Here is a 17,500-nt window from a genome sequence, read left to right on the forward strand (position 1 = left end):
GTATTTCCTCCAATACAGAAGATCCATCCCTTCCTCAGCCTGCGAAAGCGGCAATTTAGTGAATTTAATTAGAGGATGCCTATGGCACCAAATAAAGGACCTAGCCAACCATTAATCTTCTGTAATACTTGTCTAGGTAACAACAATGGGACCATTCTCATGGGGTATAGTAGAGGAGGGAGAACATTCATCTTAATCAGAGCTATTTGGCCCAGCCATGATAATGGTAATCCCTCTCATTGCTGCAAATCCTGTTTTATCTTCTTTAGTAATTGTACATAGTTAGCCTTATGCAGCTGGTGGAAGGAAGGGGTAATAAAAATTCCCAAATACAAAAAGAACTTTTGGTGACCATCTAAATGGGAATGGCATTCCATCCTTCAAGTTAGGCACCTCCTCTAAACCCCCTACCGGCATAGCTTCCGATTTTGTGAAATTGATCCTATAACCCAAGAAACTACCATAGGAATTAATTGTTTGGATCAATTGGGGAAAACATTTCTCTGGATTGGTCAAGAATAAAAGGATGTCATCAGCATCTAGGGTAATCTTATGTTCCCCCATTCCTTTGGTGCTACTATTTCAGGATCCCTCCTGCTAGTTGTGGCTAACGGTTCAATCGCCAAGGTAAATAGCAGCGGTGACAAAGGACACCCCTGTCGATTATCTCTTCTAATATTAAAGTTATTTGATTTAATACCGTTTGTAATAACTGCCGCCTTAGGATCCTTATACAGTACTGCTACCCATCTGGCAAAGGATGCCCCCAACCGAAATGCTCTAGAACCTCAAATATTTACGGCCATTCTATCCGATCAAAGGCTTTTTCTGCATTTAAGGAGACCACCAACCCCAGAATCAATCTTTGCTGGCATACCTGTACTGCATTTAGTACTCTCCTAATATTGTTAGAGTAACTGCGGCCCTTTACAAAATCTGTCTGGTCTTTTATAATATGGGGCAGAGCCTTCTCCAACCTCAGAACCAAAATCTTCGATAAAATTTTAAAATCTATATTCAGTAGTGAGATTGGTCTATCTGAAGTATATTCTTTGGGGTCCTTCTCTTTCTTTAAAATGAGGGAGATATTAGCCTCCCTAAGAGTAGGCAGCCGACAATCCTGTGTATAAGAATATTTGTATTTCCCGAGGAGTGTTTCCGCTAATATATTTATGAATTCCTTATAAAATTCAGTTGGGAATCCATCTGGCCCCGGTGCTTTGCCAACCTGGAGATGTCTTATTGCTTCCTGCACTTCCTGTACTGTTAAAGGTGCATTCGAAAGTGAAACCTCACATTGGGGAGGTCCACATTTTCAAAGAAGGACTGCATTCCCATTGTACTCTGTTCACTCCCCTCCAACCGATATAACTCATCAAAATATTCCCTAAACCTAGCATTGATCTTTTTCAATTCACAGGTGGTGGTACCAGCCTTCTCCCTAACAGAGGTAATAGATTGGGAGGCTTTTTTCCTCCTAGCTAAATAAGCCAGATATCTACCAAGGTTATCTCTGAATTAGAACAGTCTTTGGCAAAGGAGAGGCTTTTTTTAGCCACTTGCGTGTGCATTGAGCCGAGAACAGCCCGGAGAGCTGTGACCTGCTGCAGTTTAACCAATGACGGCCTATTATAATATGTTTTCTCAACTACCTTCAGCTAGGTCTCCAGCATCCATTACTGCTCCTCCCTCTGCCTTTTTCTAGTCGTCAAATATGAAATAATCAGACCTCATAAATATGCCTTAGTGGCCTCCAATGTATTACCGGATTATTAGCCGTACCTGAATTAATATCCCAAAGGTACTAAATTCTCATGTAATGTATGCAATAGATTAACTATTCCCTAACAAAAATGAATCCATGCGCCAGTGACGTGCATTTGCTCCACTACCCTTAGCTTTAACATCTAAATATGCTGGCTCATGATCTGAAACAGCTATATTCTTTATTTTGGGCTAGCATCAGATGATCAGAATATCATGGAACATGGTATGTAGATAGATGAATTGTGATGATCACCTGAGAAAACTCACTAGGCCTTGGGGAGTATGGATTATTTGAGCCAATTAGCCTGTATCTATAGCATGGGTTGAATTTTTATGCAATCATAATTATATTTGATAATTTTGCAAACCTGAGTTTGAAGGACCATGGATACTTGAAATATTTCCTTTCCCGATGTCAATAAAATAATATTGGGACTTTTTTCAGTCTGAGGAGCACATAGCCAGGATTGAGTGAGAGGAAGAGAAAATTAAGAAAATGTTTATGTCTGTGTGTTTAGCTTTAATAGGGTCAGATACAGCTATGTAACCCATGGCTAATAGCATGTGGAATTTTACAATCCACACACAGACACTGCACAGCAGAGTTACTTTGATGCAATCCATGAAAATATAGGACTGGTTGCTAAGTTCTTAAAACATGTGTAATATTTTACGTGGTGCATTTGGTCCTTTTTTTGTGTGAAGAAAGTTTGGGAGAGAGGTACTGAGCAGTCTGCTCCAAAGCTAATAAACAGCTTGTGAGGCCTTGGATTTTTTTGAAGTTGGAACATTAGAAGCAGCCTGAATGGGTGGCATCAAGCTCTCACAGAACCGTGATTTTTTTTTTGTTTTAAACCTTCAGTAGCAATTGCTCTTGAATCTGGATGTGGAAGCTATTTATCCTCTGTTACAGAGAAAAGCTGGGGTTCACTTCCCACTGTTAGAATTGCATGTCAGACATTGTTTTACTGAATTTGCCTTTACCAAGGTGAGTTAATGGGATGTTATTATGTTGGAACACTTACTGTTTAGTTGTTAAACAATCTAATTTTTTCCATTAAGCTTATTCCAATTCTTTCTTTTGTGGTATTTTGTTTTTAAAATAGCAACAACAAAAACAATTAGGGTCTAGGCTATTGTCTACATGTATTTCGAGTGGGATTAGTCTGGTCCATAACACATGCAACTCAAAACCATTTTGAATACTTAAAAATCTGGAACACTTTGTAATTTCTGTGGCATGTATTTGCATCAGATAGTGTGTGTTAATTCCTTGGAGGGAGCCAATATCTTACTCATGCACATAAAATTCATTCTCCTCTTTGGTATGTCGTACTGCATGTGTCACTAGCACCACAGTTGTCATGTAGCTTGTAATTTTTTAAAAACCATCTTCTTGTTTTGCTTTTTCTGTTCTAGCCTTTAAATTTTAAATGGGAATGTGATGCCAGGGGCAACTATCCCTTTAAACTAAGCTGACAAATTAGTTCCACAGCTACATCCAGGTTTGTACACAGGAAATGCCTTTTTTAATCCTTTACGTAAGGGCTTGGATAATCTGATAGCATGCTACCCACACATATATCAGTAGAAGGATGTAATCACAGCAAGATTTGAGTGTTCCTACAAAGCACAGATTGCATAACAGGTCAGTTCTGACTCATATTTGGTCTATGTTTGTTTCCATGGAAGTGAATTAAATGTACCACAGTAACCCCCTGTACTATTGTAACCCCACCTCCAATGGGTCTATTCTGCCAGTTGGACAAGACATGGTGGTGTCAGGGTCTTTGTAAAAGGTGATTCCATAAGTAGGACTATCGCTGTTGTCTAGTCTGTGGAACAGGTTCATCTAATTTCATTGCTTTCTTTAGACTTTCTAATGGGTTTTGATGCAACTGAGACACTTAAGCTAATTCAGAATCAATTTCGTTATTCTGGGTCTAGAATTATAATTCAGGCTAGGCAAAAGATCTCCTTCCTGAAAGGACAATTATAGTAAAATAAAACCAGTGCAGTTGATGAATCAACAATGGTTAACGTTAGACTGGTTTTTATTTTCAGATTTTTATTTAGTTCAAATTTCACAATTTGGCATGGTGGGATTTGAACCCATGTTCCCAGAACATTAGTCTGCGGCACTGAATTATTAGTCCAGTGACATATTGCCACCCCAAACGTGCTTCACGTTTTCTAGCAACAACAGAACACACAAAAAAAGACTCAACTTTTATGTTATCCTTCTACCAGTGAACCAGCATTTGGCCTCCTTGACAGTAAACCAGAGATCAGGGACTGTCCTGGAAATTTGAACACTATTGCTCTTTACCTTTGCTATTGTAACAAATGCATTTAATGAAAAGAATGTGACACAAATGCATTTATGTTGTGATACAGATTTTCAAATTTGTTGATGATTTCCACCCAGTCTCTAATCTCCTTCAGCAATATACTGCAACCCTCATCGATTCCCAGATTTGTCTGACTATTCCTCCTTACATATCCACTGGTGGCTGAGAGTGCAACTGTCTTGACTCGAAAGTTCTCGAATTCCCTCCCGACACTTCTTTCTCCTCTAAGTTATGCCTTGAAAATATCTCTTTAAGCTTGTAATCATTTCTCCATGATGTCAAATTGTTTGATACGCACCCCTGTGAAGAATCATAAAAAGCTCAACCATGTTAAAGGCACTTTATATAAATGCAGACTATTGTTTCAGAATCACATTGTAGCTCAATCCATTCAGGTTTGCACAAATGTTCAAGTTTAGTCCTTCAGAACATCATTTTTTTATTTGGAAAAGATAAAAGTGAGTAAAAAAAAATCAACGAAGAATCATTTCTTCTTTCATGCTAATAGGTACTGCCCTGCATTTGTAATTGCCTTGAAATGGAATGGCTCGCTTTGCCTTTGCAGAACTCCTTGAGAGTCTGAATAAGGATTGCAGAGTTCCTTCCCTACAGGTCAAGATTTTTTTTTTAAACAATATAATGGTACCATTATAATGAAACTGGTATAGCATAGAGAGTAGATTTTTATTTCAGATTTAATCAATCCAGCTACCATTGTAGGAAGTGATCCTGATGGCTGGTTGTCATAGGACTACTAATCCAAAGACATTACTACAATGCCACCACCTCATGCCCAACATATGTACTTTTTGTAGAAAAAAATTAATGACTAATGATCCAGCATAACAAGACAGGTTATTCCAATCACACAGCTCCACATGTATAGCATAGAGAGTAGATTTTTATTTCAGATTTAATCAATCCAGCTACCATTGTAGGAAGTGATCCTGATGGCTGGTTGTCATAGGACTACTAATCCAAAGACATTACTACAATACCACCACCTCATGCCCAACATATGTACTTTTTGTAGAAAAAAATTAATGACTAATGATCCAGCTTAACAAGACAGGTTATTCCAATTACACAGCTCCACATGAGTACTAGGAAAAAAGAGCAGTGATTTTAAGGTGCAATGTTTTTACAACTTGGAATACATCTTTTTTTCAAACTGCAATAAAACACTAATTAACATAGCTATGCATACTTACAAGATAAACTCATTAAAATTGAAAAGAATTTCAAAAAGACAAAAACACATACTTCAATTTAACATTTATTTTGACTACAGTTGAACAGATCTGTTCTGAAAACTGTAAGCAGTAATGTAAAAATGACTTTCCTGAGCCCAATCCTTCCCTCAAGTATTATATGAAGTCATAATGTGTGTTTACTTTGGATCACAGACTAGTAGTCACTAAGTATGAAATAATGCAAAAAAAGGTCGGAAAAGTAGCCCTCTCATTCCTCAATCAAAAAACTGAAAGAAAAAAAAACACAATCCAGAAGCAGCAATAAGGCATATACTGCACAGTTTAATTTACAAATGTTTCCAAAATACGGTACATAGTATCTTTATTTTTTTTTACACCAATAGTTTCTGCAGCAAATTTTTATTTCGCATTGAAAACAGCTGCATACATATAAAATTGCAATGTTAATTCTTGCAGAAAGAAAGGGGAACATCAACTAACTTTATAAGCATGAATCATCTGAGAATTTTCATTATTCGCTGGTCATCTCCGTAAGGGAACATTTCAAATTGTTGTATCAAGATGGGAATTTATCTACCTCAGATTTTTCAAATAGTGCATGGATTCTTGTACAATTGTTCACATTTTTTTTTAAAAAAAGAAACTTGTCTAACCAAATTTTTACAACCCTAAGTGAGTAGCGTTTGCTCATTAAGAAACTTCTTGTTCTTTAAAAGGCAAGTATATGGAGAAAACACAAAGTAAGAAAAGGGAAGGTATATACTGTAATCCAAACAAACATTTGTAGCTAAGAGGAAACCATGTTTTAGATAGCATAAAAGCACATGTGTAACAGCCAACATTCTGCAGTCCGAAATGTTGGTCCTCTTGACTCTTATACAATTACAAATCCCTGACCACCCCAAATCAAACAGAAATCAAATTTATTGACTACTTTCAAGTAAAGAAACAAAAAAATCAAAGGTACAAGAACAGTGGCAAACCCTCTAGTCTCCTTCCCACATTTTGCTTCAACAAACAGTCATAACTGTTAGAAACAGGTTGTGTACATACAGGGCTAGAGACAAACCAACCTGTCCAAATCCTGTGCTTTATGTTCAATTTATCTCATGATTTATTTGCCATCTGTATCTAATAACTAACCATGCCCCAGCCAAACTGTGAATCATTCATTATTGCCTCTTTCAAATGATTGGCAAGTACACATGTGCTGGCAATAATAAAGAATAGGGTTCTTTGGTGCAGTTAGCCCATTTTCTTTTTTTAAAAAAAAATTTCAAATGAAGGATAGTATGTACCAATAAGAATTCTGCTGCTACCCCTGGACAGCAGCTGTCTGCCTTGCCAACACAATCAAATATGGCTCTAAAAACAGGTGTCAATAAACAACCAATAGATTTACGGGGCTCAGACACTGTCTGAATCTCTTGAGCAATGCATGCAACCCTGTGCTGCAGCAGAATCAGATTGTAGGTAGAAGGCAAAGACTGGTTGTCATAAGGACAACTGCATGTTGTCAGGGCTCGCCGATACTTTAGTTTGTCTTCCTGTTGGTGGATCGCTTGCCTTTCTTCAGTGTCAGTTTGTTCTTCACATAGCCACGCTTTCTTTTAGAGGTCTAGGGCATAAAGATGGACAGTATTAAAAATTCGCAACTCATGTTTATACATAGTACCGCCAATATTCAACACGATTTAGAAAAAGGCCTTCTCTGTATCGTTTACATTAAAGGATAGGGAAGGGGATGGAGGAGGATTTGTGAAAGGGTTCAGCAATTTCTCCACTACTGGCAAGTTTTTCAAGTGTCAGCAAAGTGAATAAAACATTTTCTGAAATATTGAAAAGTCAAAGAACCAGAGGTACTGAACCAATGAGATACACGGTTGTGTTTGGATAGTTAATCCTTGGCACAAAAAAGAGAAGTGGATAAAAACTATATGCTTAATGTTTTTAAAAGCTTCTGGCTTGCTTTTACTTGGTTTGTTCATGAACTATACTGATTTAGCACAACAGTTAGCAAATTGAAGCAAGCCTTAATAGTGTATGGTGTTCTGTCCTCAAAGAGCTACTTTCCTACCTTTTTTGATAAATACTTCTGTTTGGGCACTATGTTAGTTACTCTTGGTTTATGGTCAAGTTTCTCTCTGTTGTCCAACTTTTTCACTTTGTAAATCCTCACTAGCCAGTGCTCCGAGGTGAAGGCTTCTTCCAAATGTTTGAACTTGATATCTTTGTTTCCAATTTCAGCATTTCTGGTGCGATCGAATCCTGGTGGTGTTCTGAAATCCAGCTGCAAAACGAGCATCAGAAATTCAGGTCTACTTTCCACATTACTAAACTATTTATCAATTGATAATTAGTGATAAGTTCAATTTGGTCAGACGCAAATTTCTCCACCCTCCTCAAATATGACTCCATGTCAAACCTTCGCTTATGCTATTCATCACCTTTCCACCTCTCCCTTTGATCCTTTTTCAAAATGCTTCATTCTGATTTTGCTCCTAGTCACCGTATACTCCGTGGTAGCAATGTTCTGAACCAACTTTCTTCATTCTGATGGACTCTCCAGGGTCTTTAAATGGTGGACCATTCTACACTGTCATCACTTTCCCCTCCTTGATTCAACTTCAATGTAGCAAACGCAGCTCATACAATGACTTCACCTCTTGTGCCCTTCGCCCATCCAATGTAAACTACACCCTATATCTGGCACCTTCCCTTGTTTTTTTTTTTAATATGTGTAGGTGTACGTCATTATGTGTAGGTGTACCCATAATGCTGTTCAGGGGGGTGTTCCAGTACATTGATTTGGCCATGATGAAGGGCTCATGCCTGAAATGTTGATTCTCCTGCTCCTCAGACACTGCCTGACCTGCTCTGCTTTTCCAGTAACTCACCCTCGACTCATACTGAATCAACAGCAATATATTTCCAAGACAGGATGATGTGTAGCTTGAAGGGGAACTTGCAGGTGGCAGTGTTCCCATGTATCTCGCTGCTCATCCTTTCATAATACATGCAGTGAATCAAATCTGCTAAATACTATGATGTGGAGGAGCTGGTGTTGGACTTGGGTGGACATGCTAAAAATCACACAATACCAAGTTATAGTCCAACAGGTTCATTTAGAAGCATTAGCATTTGGAGCACTGCTCCTTCATCAGGTGACTGTCGAGCATAAGATCATAGGACACAGAGTTTATAGCAAAAGATTAGTGTCATGAAACTGAAATGATATATTGAACAAACTTGGATTGTTAAGTCTTTCATCATTTAGAAAGGGTCACAGATTTCAATTCATTAATATGTAAATCCCAGAACTACTATTAAGTCACCTTTTCAAGATACCTTTTGTTATAAAACTTAAGTTGACATCTGAGCTTAGACAGTGCATAAAGGTCAGAGTCTGTCTGGTTTTATTTCCAATGTGGAATTTACAAAATATCACGTGCATTGACTGCCTGCAGATTGTGCACCTTTCAAACAAAATAGAACATATTTGCAGAAACATTCTATTTTGCTCAAAAATGCACAATGTGGAGGAAGTCAATACAATATTTTGTAAATTTCATATTGGAAATAAAACCAGTCTGACTCAAAACTGGGATACAGACTCTGATCTCACACCTTTATGCACTAAGCTCAGATGTCACCTTTTGTTATAAAACTTCAAGTTATCTCAAGAATGTGACTTAAAAGAAGTTCTGGGGTTTACATATTAATGAACCGAAACCTGTAACTTATTCTAAAAAATGAAAGACTTAACAGCAATCTAGGTTTGTTCAATATATCATTTCAGTTGCATGACACTGTAATCGTTCGCTCCACAATCACCTGAAGGGAGTGCTCTGAAAGCTAGTGCTTCTAAATAGACCTGTTGAACTACAACCTGGTATTGTGAGATTTTTAACTTTGCTAAATACTAGCACTTTTGGTTCTCGGGACCTCTGGAGGATGTTTAGTTGCATCATCCAGTCGGCTGTTCTGGCTGAGGATTGTTGTGAATCAGCCTTTCTTTTTCACTGATGTGCTGAGCTCTTCCATCCTTCAGGATGTAAATATTTATGGAGCATCTTATTCCTTGACTGATTTGTTTACGTGTCCACCATCATTCATGACAGGACGTGGCAGGACTGTAGAACTTAGATTTGATTTATTGGTTATGGAATCTCTTAGCACTATCTTTCACTTGCTGCTTCTGCTGTTTGACACACAAGTAGTCCTACTTTGTAACTTTACCAGGCTGACACCTTATTATTCGGTATGACTAGTGTTACCCCTCACGTGCCTTCCTGCAAGCTTCATTGAACCAGGTTGATCCCCTGTCTCGACAGTATTTGCAGAATGGGGGATTCGCTGAGTAATGAGGTTTAAAATTGATTTGGGTGCACTATTTTGCTGTTGCTGGTGGCCTGAAGCACCTCATTGATGTCTTAAGTGGCTACATCTATTCAAAATCTATCCATTTAGCACAGTGGTAGTGCCACATAACATGATAGATGGTATTCTCAATATACAGACAGAACTTTGTCTCCACAAGGGCTGTGCTATCATGAACAAATCCATTTGTGGCAAGCAACGAATGAGGATGGGGTCAAGTATATTTTTCCCTCTTGCAGTTCTAGCATCTATGTCCTTTAGTACTTGGTCATTAATGGTGCTGTTGAGCTACTCGAGGATGGACATGGTCAAGACCCGTCTCCTACCCAGGATACATGCAGCACCTTTGTCACTTGCGAAGGAGTACTGGTTCATAAGCCAGGTAGGGTGAATGAGACATGGTCCTCAGCAGGTTTCCTTGACCATTTTTGACCTGAAGCTGAGAGACTTCATGGGGTCCAGAGACACACCGAACTCTCCCAGGTCAACTCCAATGTGATAGTGACCAGGATTTTTATACATTTTGATAGAGATATAAATATTAGGTATGTCAGCTTGGATAACTTCCCTGCTCTTCTTTCAAAGTTTCATGGCATCTTGTACATCTATTTGAAGGGACCTTGATTTACCATCTCAACCAAGAGACGGCATTCTTGACATGGCAGCACTCCTTCAGTCCTGCACGTGAATGTCAACTTTGACTTTTCTGCTAAAGGTCTGGAGTTGGGCTTGAAACCTTGAACCGTGATTCAGCCTTTAGAGTGCTGCCAACTGACACTATCATTATTACTGAGTTACCAGACTGAATACTCTATTTTTGCTTTAAAAGCACTTTTTTTTGCCAACCTGAACAAGCAAGCATTCAGAGTCTCCGTTTCACATCAGCCAAGATGCTGAGTTTTAAGTTTTTTTAAGGGAGACTGAACCCTCAAATTTGTACATCAGAGCAAGAGTGCTCTCAAACTAAATGCTCATTAAATGAGGGAGTGTCACATGCCACAGGGAATGGAATAACTAAAAAAAGGATCAATACTAAGAAATTGGCATTAACATTTTTTTGTGTGTTGTAGTTATTACACAAAATTAAAATTTGATTCACCACACTATGTTATACAAATAATTGCTGGTACAATGCAGTAGACCTTCACTTCAGAGGTCATTGCTTAGATCAGTACAGCAGGATTCATGGAAGTCTGCTCCATTGGCAAACTTGTCGAAATTTCTTCATGAAATGCATGTTCATAGACTTTGCCCCTTGCCAATGAGAAAACAGACAAACAATACAGCTTACAGATTGGCATAGCGATGGCTATATTGAGGTCGCAGGATGGCCAATGACAGAATACCTCTTAAATAATAGGGTGTGCACCTTTGAGATAGAACAGACACATCAATAGGACAAAATAGAAAAAACTTCATTTTGCACCTCATTGCTCAATATTTGGTTTAGGAGTGTATGACACTTATACTAATGCTATATTCCTTGACAACTTTACCCCTCATCTAGAAGAGTAGCAGATAATACGTGCAAGACTTCCAAAGAAACCGAGCTCACCCTTACTGTAATGAAATTTAAAGAAACCTTGAAGTCATTAGATGAGTTTCAGGGGATTATTTCTTACATGCTGTGGGGTAAAATGGGGTCTTTTGAACTAGACAATGGCACATACACACACAAGGATGAATTAGCTTAATAGAAATATTTAATGTATTATGACTAATTAGTTATCATTACTTATTATGTTCACTTACCTGCATCTCTCCAAATCTGTAGTAGGACATCTTGTACATGAGACAGTTTAGTAAAGTTGGAGAGCCAGCTTTGCTCACAAGGAACTCTCCCTGTGGCGTGAAGTAGTCACTTTCCTAGAAGTTGCACAAAAGAATGGTTAGTTAGCACTAACAGAACAAATACAATGTTAAAAATCCTTGAATAAACGCCTGATAAGTCTACAATAAAAATGCAACAAATTACCCGGATGTCCTTTGGATGCTCGCCTTCTGCTATCCTGACCATCCAAAGAAACTTGTTGATATCATCACCAGAGTAACCAATCACACCACCAAAGATGATGAGCACATAGTCCACATCCAGACTCCGCATTATCTGGTAGGCTGCACTCTCATTGGAAGACATTGCTTTTCCAACCTGAAGTTTACATACAATCAAAATTACCTTGAAAAAGCAATACATAACTAAACATTGATTCAATCAAATCAAACAGGTAAAGGTCCAAATCTTCCAAGAAGCAGCACTCAACAGCTGATTTAGAAAATGCAGAGCAATGTTCCACTGGTGACTTTCTCTGCGGTGTTGGGATCTGTGCTATGGGGATGGGGCATTCTGTTTTAGTGTAACAAGCTTCTATATTCTGCTAACTATTCATTAATGAACAGTTAATGAACATATTTAAACAGTTTGCAGTGCGTTAAGTTAATGGGCAAATGTGTGGATTGTTAGGATGGCAGCTAGATAGTGAGGGTGTCGAGGAGTGGTCGGAGGAGAGATTGCCTAGTGGGAACAGTTAGGGTCAAGTCAGAGTGATTGGGGGGGAAAAATGGAGAGATTTAGATAGTAAGCTGTGTACTTAGTAGGATTTTGGTTAATTATCTAGATAAAGAAGTGGAAATGTCTAGGTTATAGTCAGAGCTCTTCAGAGGATCCCAGTGAGCAGGAAAATATCCACAAGTTTGAATTTCCCAGGTAACTCTAAAGAGGTCAATACATTTGGAGTTCAGTGGGTCCCCAAAGAAATTGGTGGTCGTATGTCCGGTATCTGACTATCTAGAGATCGGAAAATGTAAACCAGCACTTCCTTAATTTTCAGTTTCTGTCACTTACATCTCATCTCCACAATGAATGATACTGCTTACTCCGCCTTGAATAGTTCTAATCTGCAATTCACTTTTAAGCAATGAGAAAGAAAGCCCACAGTAATGCTCTGCCCTGTATGGACAGACATGGATTCCATTGAATAAGTGACAGTATAAGGGATGGAAGATCGCTATAATGTAGAAAATGTAACAACAGAATGGAACATCATTCTTTTCTTTTAAAAGAGGAGATCCTCTTTGAATGAATCATAGAAAGTGAACATGTAGGTGAAGCACGTAATTAAGGAGCTAAATGCTATGGTTTAGACTTCAGTGCAGGGGAATTTGGACTAAGAGTGATAATACCTTCCTATATGCCAGGAGTTAGGGGGAATAAGTTTGGCTTTTGAACCCCAAGGATATGTAACAAAGGTTCAATAGATTGATTCCCGGTTTGGCAGGCTTGTCTGATGAGGCAATTTGAGTAGCAAGAACCTGCATTTACTGCACTTTAATAGAATGACAGGTGATCTAATTAAAATATAAAGCTAAGTGGGCCTGAAAAGTAAATGCCCAAGAAGTTGTTCCCCTCAAGAGAACTAAAGACCCGTCTCAGATTAAAGGAACCAAAATTTGAGAGAAGATTTGTAGCTCGGGTGCTCGTTGTTGTGGTTCTGTTCGCCGAGCTGGGAATTTGTGTTGCAGATGTTTCGTCCCCTGTCTAGGTGACATCCTCAGTGCTTGGGAGCCTCCTGTGAAGCGCTTCTGTGATGTTTCCTCCGGCATTTATAGTGGTTTGTCTCTGCCGCTTCCGGTTGTCAGTTCCAGCTGTCCGCTGCAGTGGCCGGTATATTGGGTCCAGGTCGATGTGTTTGTTGATGGCATGGCACTCATCCACAGGCTCCCAAGCACTGAGGATGTCACCTAGACAGGGGACGAAACGTCTGCAACACAAATTCCAGCTCGGCGAACAGAACCACAAAATTTAAAGGGACCAAGTTGGCTAGTTAGGACTGAGGTTGAGAAATTTTCTCATTTGGAGGTTTGCAAATCTTTGGATTACTCTACTTCGAAGGGGTAAGGAAGCTCAATTCCTCAATTTATTCAAAACTGAAATCAACAGATGCTTGGGGACTTAAGAGATATAGAGATTGCGTGGAAACGTTGGATTACAATAGTTCAACCATGATGTTTTCAAATTGTGGAGCAATAGTTGAGAAGCCAGACAGTTTAATCCTGTATTCAATTACATGATGTATGAACATACGAAGGAGGCGGCGCTCATTTAACCTTCTAAGCTTACTCTTAACTCAACCAGATTATGGCTGATCGCATTATGGCCACAACTCTACTTTTCTACTCTACTGCATGTTAGTCAGGATCTAGCTACATCTGCCTTAATCGATGATGCTGCCTCCATCTCTCTCTCCAGTGAATGGAGTTCTATTAACTCATTACTCTCATAATGAAGATGAGCAAAAATCTTTTTTCTAAGTTGGAATCCTCTAGTTCTAAGCTCTCCAATAAGGGGAGACATTCTTTCAGCATCCAACATGCTAAGTCTCCTCAATATCTGACTTGCTTCAATAAATTACCGTACATTTTTCTACTGCAATGGTACAGATTCAATGTGTTCTACATTTTCTCAGAGGATAACCCTTTCATCCCAGGAAGAAGTTGAGTGAATGTTCTTCCTTAAATAAGGAGACTAAAACTAGACTCCAATACTCTAGATCTGAGCCTCCTATGTAGCAAAACATGTTTTTATATTCTATTCCCCTTATAATAAATGACAACATCCCATTTGCCTTCCTAATGACTTGCTGTATCTGCACACTAACTTTATATGATGCATGTACCAGGACACACAGATTTTTTTGTATTGCAGAGTTCTGAAATCTCTTTCCATTTAAATAATATGTAACCCGTTTATTCTTCTTGCCAAAGTGGATAAATTCACAATTTTCCACATTATACTCCACCCTCCAAACTAACTTTGCAGACCCATGTCCCCTTTACAACTTATGTTCCTATCTTTGCAAACTTAGCAACCATAAATTTAGTTCTGTCATCCAAATAATTAATATTGATTGTAAATAATTAAAGCCCCAAAAGTGATCCCATTGATCTACTAAATACATCGGCCACCCATCTGTGCCTTTCAATTTCACATTAACTAGTGAATACTCAATCCTCTCAATCAGCTTACCCCTTACACCAAGCTACACAAAACTGAAACCAGAGTTTAATACAGAAAGAACAATCTCTGAAATCAAATTAGTCGGGGGATGATGCCAGATGAATTGAGAATTCCAATGCTAACACCCCTGTTCAAAAATGAAGAGAGTAGAGCTGACAATTACCAGCTGGTCAGCCTGATAGTGGTGGGGAAATGTTTAGGATTAATGTGGGACAATCATGCGGGGACTATTCGTGAAAGCCAGCACAGCCTTCTGAAGGCAAATTGTGATAGGCTTATGCTGTAAGTTCTTTTATGAAACAACAAGGTGAATGCCACATGTATGAATCTTTGAAAGGCATTTGATTAAGTGTCACATGATAAACTGGTTAGCATAATTGATGAGAATGGGATGAAAGTGGCAGCAGTTACACTGTTATGAAACTGGATGAGGAACAGAAGGTAGACAATTATTGTGAATGTTTTTTTTTCCCCCAGAGGAAAAGGCATCTACACTAATAGTCACCAGCATTAGTATTAGAACCACTGCTCTTTTCAACTTAAGTCAAATGACATGGACCTTGAAATACAGGTCATAATCTAAAAATCTGAAGAGGACATGAAACTTGGGAATGTAATGAAGAAAAGAGTAACAAACTGCAGGACGACAGAGATTGGGGAAATAGACATACAGCAAGGTAGATTTTATAGGGTGCTCACCTTTTGATTTTTTTCCCTTTCCCTTGCAATTTCTACTACTTCAAAAACAAGACTGTTTAGACTAATATTAAAGCAGAAGTGCTGACACCAGGTTGTACGTGAGATGCCACGATTTGAAGAACCAGTTATTTCAGATAATTTTCTTTTCACCTATCTGCTTAAAGCCTTCAGAGCAACACCACCTACACAAAATAACAGAGAAAGCCCTAAGGGCTGGGGAGATGAAAGGATGTCTCTGGTCTGCTTTACAAAATTGGTTACCAGCTGATTAATTGGAGATATTCCTCTAATTTTAAAATTGGAACAGAATCAAACTGGCATTGTTCAACTTGCTTACCAGTGCAATATGGCTGTTGTTCCATGTGTTATTATCCACCAGAGTTGTCCGATTAGCCATTCCCGCAATCTGATACCCATAATCCCACCAAGACATCACTCTAACATGTTCATCTGTATTTTGTCGCAACCAATAATATGCTTCACGGAAATCATCTAGGATATTACGTGTCCTTTTTGGGGAAAAAAAAGTTAAAATGATTAAAATCAAAATTAATTCATTTTAGTTCTTCCATGTGACAAAGGGTCAGCATGTCACCTTCCTGACCTGTTGCAGTCCATGAGGGGCAAGTACAGTCTCGGTGCTGTTATGAAGGTCAGCATTTGTTGTCTAACCCTAGTTGTCAATTGTCAACCTCAATGCTGTGGGTCTGAAGTAACAAGTCAGCCAGACCAGGTAAGGATGTCAGATTTCCTAAAGGACATTCGGTGAACCTTATCTTTATGGCAAATTGAGTGGTCATATGGTCAGCTTTATTTATTAATTTATTGTTTATTTTTAATTAAATAAAATTATCATTTGCAGCGGTGAGATTTGAAATCATATCTGAGGAGTTCTGGATTACTAGTCTATTGACCTATGGACTACAGTTCTGCCTTCTTTCATGTTTTAGTCTACCTTGGTGCTGATGTGGACTCCCCCATTGTTGAGAATGGGCATATTCATCGAGCTGCTTTATACTGTTGTTTGTTTAATTGTCCACTGACATTCATAAATGGGCACGGTGAGGCTGCGGAATTTTAATCTGATTTGAATTAGATATGAAGTGTGGATACAGAAAATCTCTAACAAAATGGTTGAGTCTATTAACTATCCAACACCTTGCAGCTTTTTTTACATTTACCCTAAAGTAAAAACGGTTTGCATCTGTTTGAATAACAGTTCATTAGAGATCTGGACACAAATTAGAAATTATATTTTAATTATAGGAGATGCATAGAAGAAGAGTAATTAGCAAATGTCTTAAATTGAGAAAATTCCCCTTTTATGTTGAATTGGCTGCAAAATATCAATGTGGATCATCTGATAAAATGTCACTGCTCTGAAATGTCAGTCCTATTTCTCTCCACCACATGTTGCCTAATCAGTTGCGTATTTCCTTCAATGTCTGCTTCTATCACAGATTATTAGCTTGTTTAACTGCAATTTCGTGACCTATTACTTCACCTTCCTGGGTGAAGATTCAAAAGGAGTCTTAAAAATAAATTTAAAATTTAACAAATTGACTTCAGAGAAGAGCAAAAAAAAATCACTTCTGGATCTGTTGTAGACTAATTGTAAGATTATTAGAGATTGATTGCTATCAGTCAGAAATTCTGTAATGACCATATCATTCAATTACAAGGATAGTAGAAGGCAAATTAGATGGACTTGATCTCCTCGAGCAATTCCTGCATTCTACCTTCACTTTGATTGCAAATATGCGAGAACCAATAAACAACTTCAGATCTTTCAAATAAATACTTTTGGTGATTCATTCCAAGTTCTGCTTCAAGTTCAGCAAAAGGAGTGCTTTCCTATCTCTTTCTGCTTATATAATCAGGGAAAGTTTGCTAATATGCAAATATCATGGCAGATCAAAGCTCTGTTTAATAGGCTCAGGTCAATTAAATTGTCCACCAATGCAAGGCAAGACACCACCAGGATCAAGAACAAGACGATCAGGTATGGTACAGAACACACAGAAGCAAAGATAATCCTCCTCTACTCACCTACTACAACAATAGCTCACCTACTA

The 17,500-nt window shown here is 38.4% G+C and overlaps 1 protein-coding gene across 1 annotated transcript in view; it reads right to left on the reverse strand.

Moving 5' to 3' along the window:
• Window positions 1-5,633: 5,633 nt before the first annotated feature.
• The window catches only part of stt3b (STT3 oligosaccharyltransferase complex catalytic subunit B), a 75,313-nt gene continuing 63,446 nt past the window's right edge, over window positions 5,634-17,500 (reverse strand). The window contains exons 11-15 of the mRNA XM_043719214.1: window positions 15,763-15,934; window positions 11,688-11,861; window positions 11,465-11,578; window positions 7,410-7,622; window positions 5,634-6,950 (exon numbers count right to left, since the gene is read on the reverse strand). Coding sequence (XP_043575149.1) covers window positions 6,867-6,950; window positions 7,410-7,622; window positions 11,465-11,578; window positions 11,688-11,861; window positions 15,763-15,934 — 757 coding nt within the window. The 3' untranslated portion in view covers window positions 5,634-6,866. The remainder of the gene's footprint in view (window positions 6,951-7,409; window positions 7,623-11,464; window positions 11,579-11,687; window positions 11,862-15,762; window positions 15,935-17,500) is intronic.

The sequence above is a fragment of the Chiloscyllium plagiosum genome, chromosome 29 (assembly GCF_004010195.1).
Source record: "Chiloscyllium plagiosum isolate BGI_BamShark_2017 chromosome 29, ASM401019v2, whole genome shotgun sequence".
NCBI lineage: Eukaryota > Metazoa > Chordata > Chondrichthyes > Orectolobiformes > Hemiscylliidae > Chiloscyllium > Chiloscyllium plagiosum.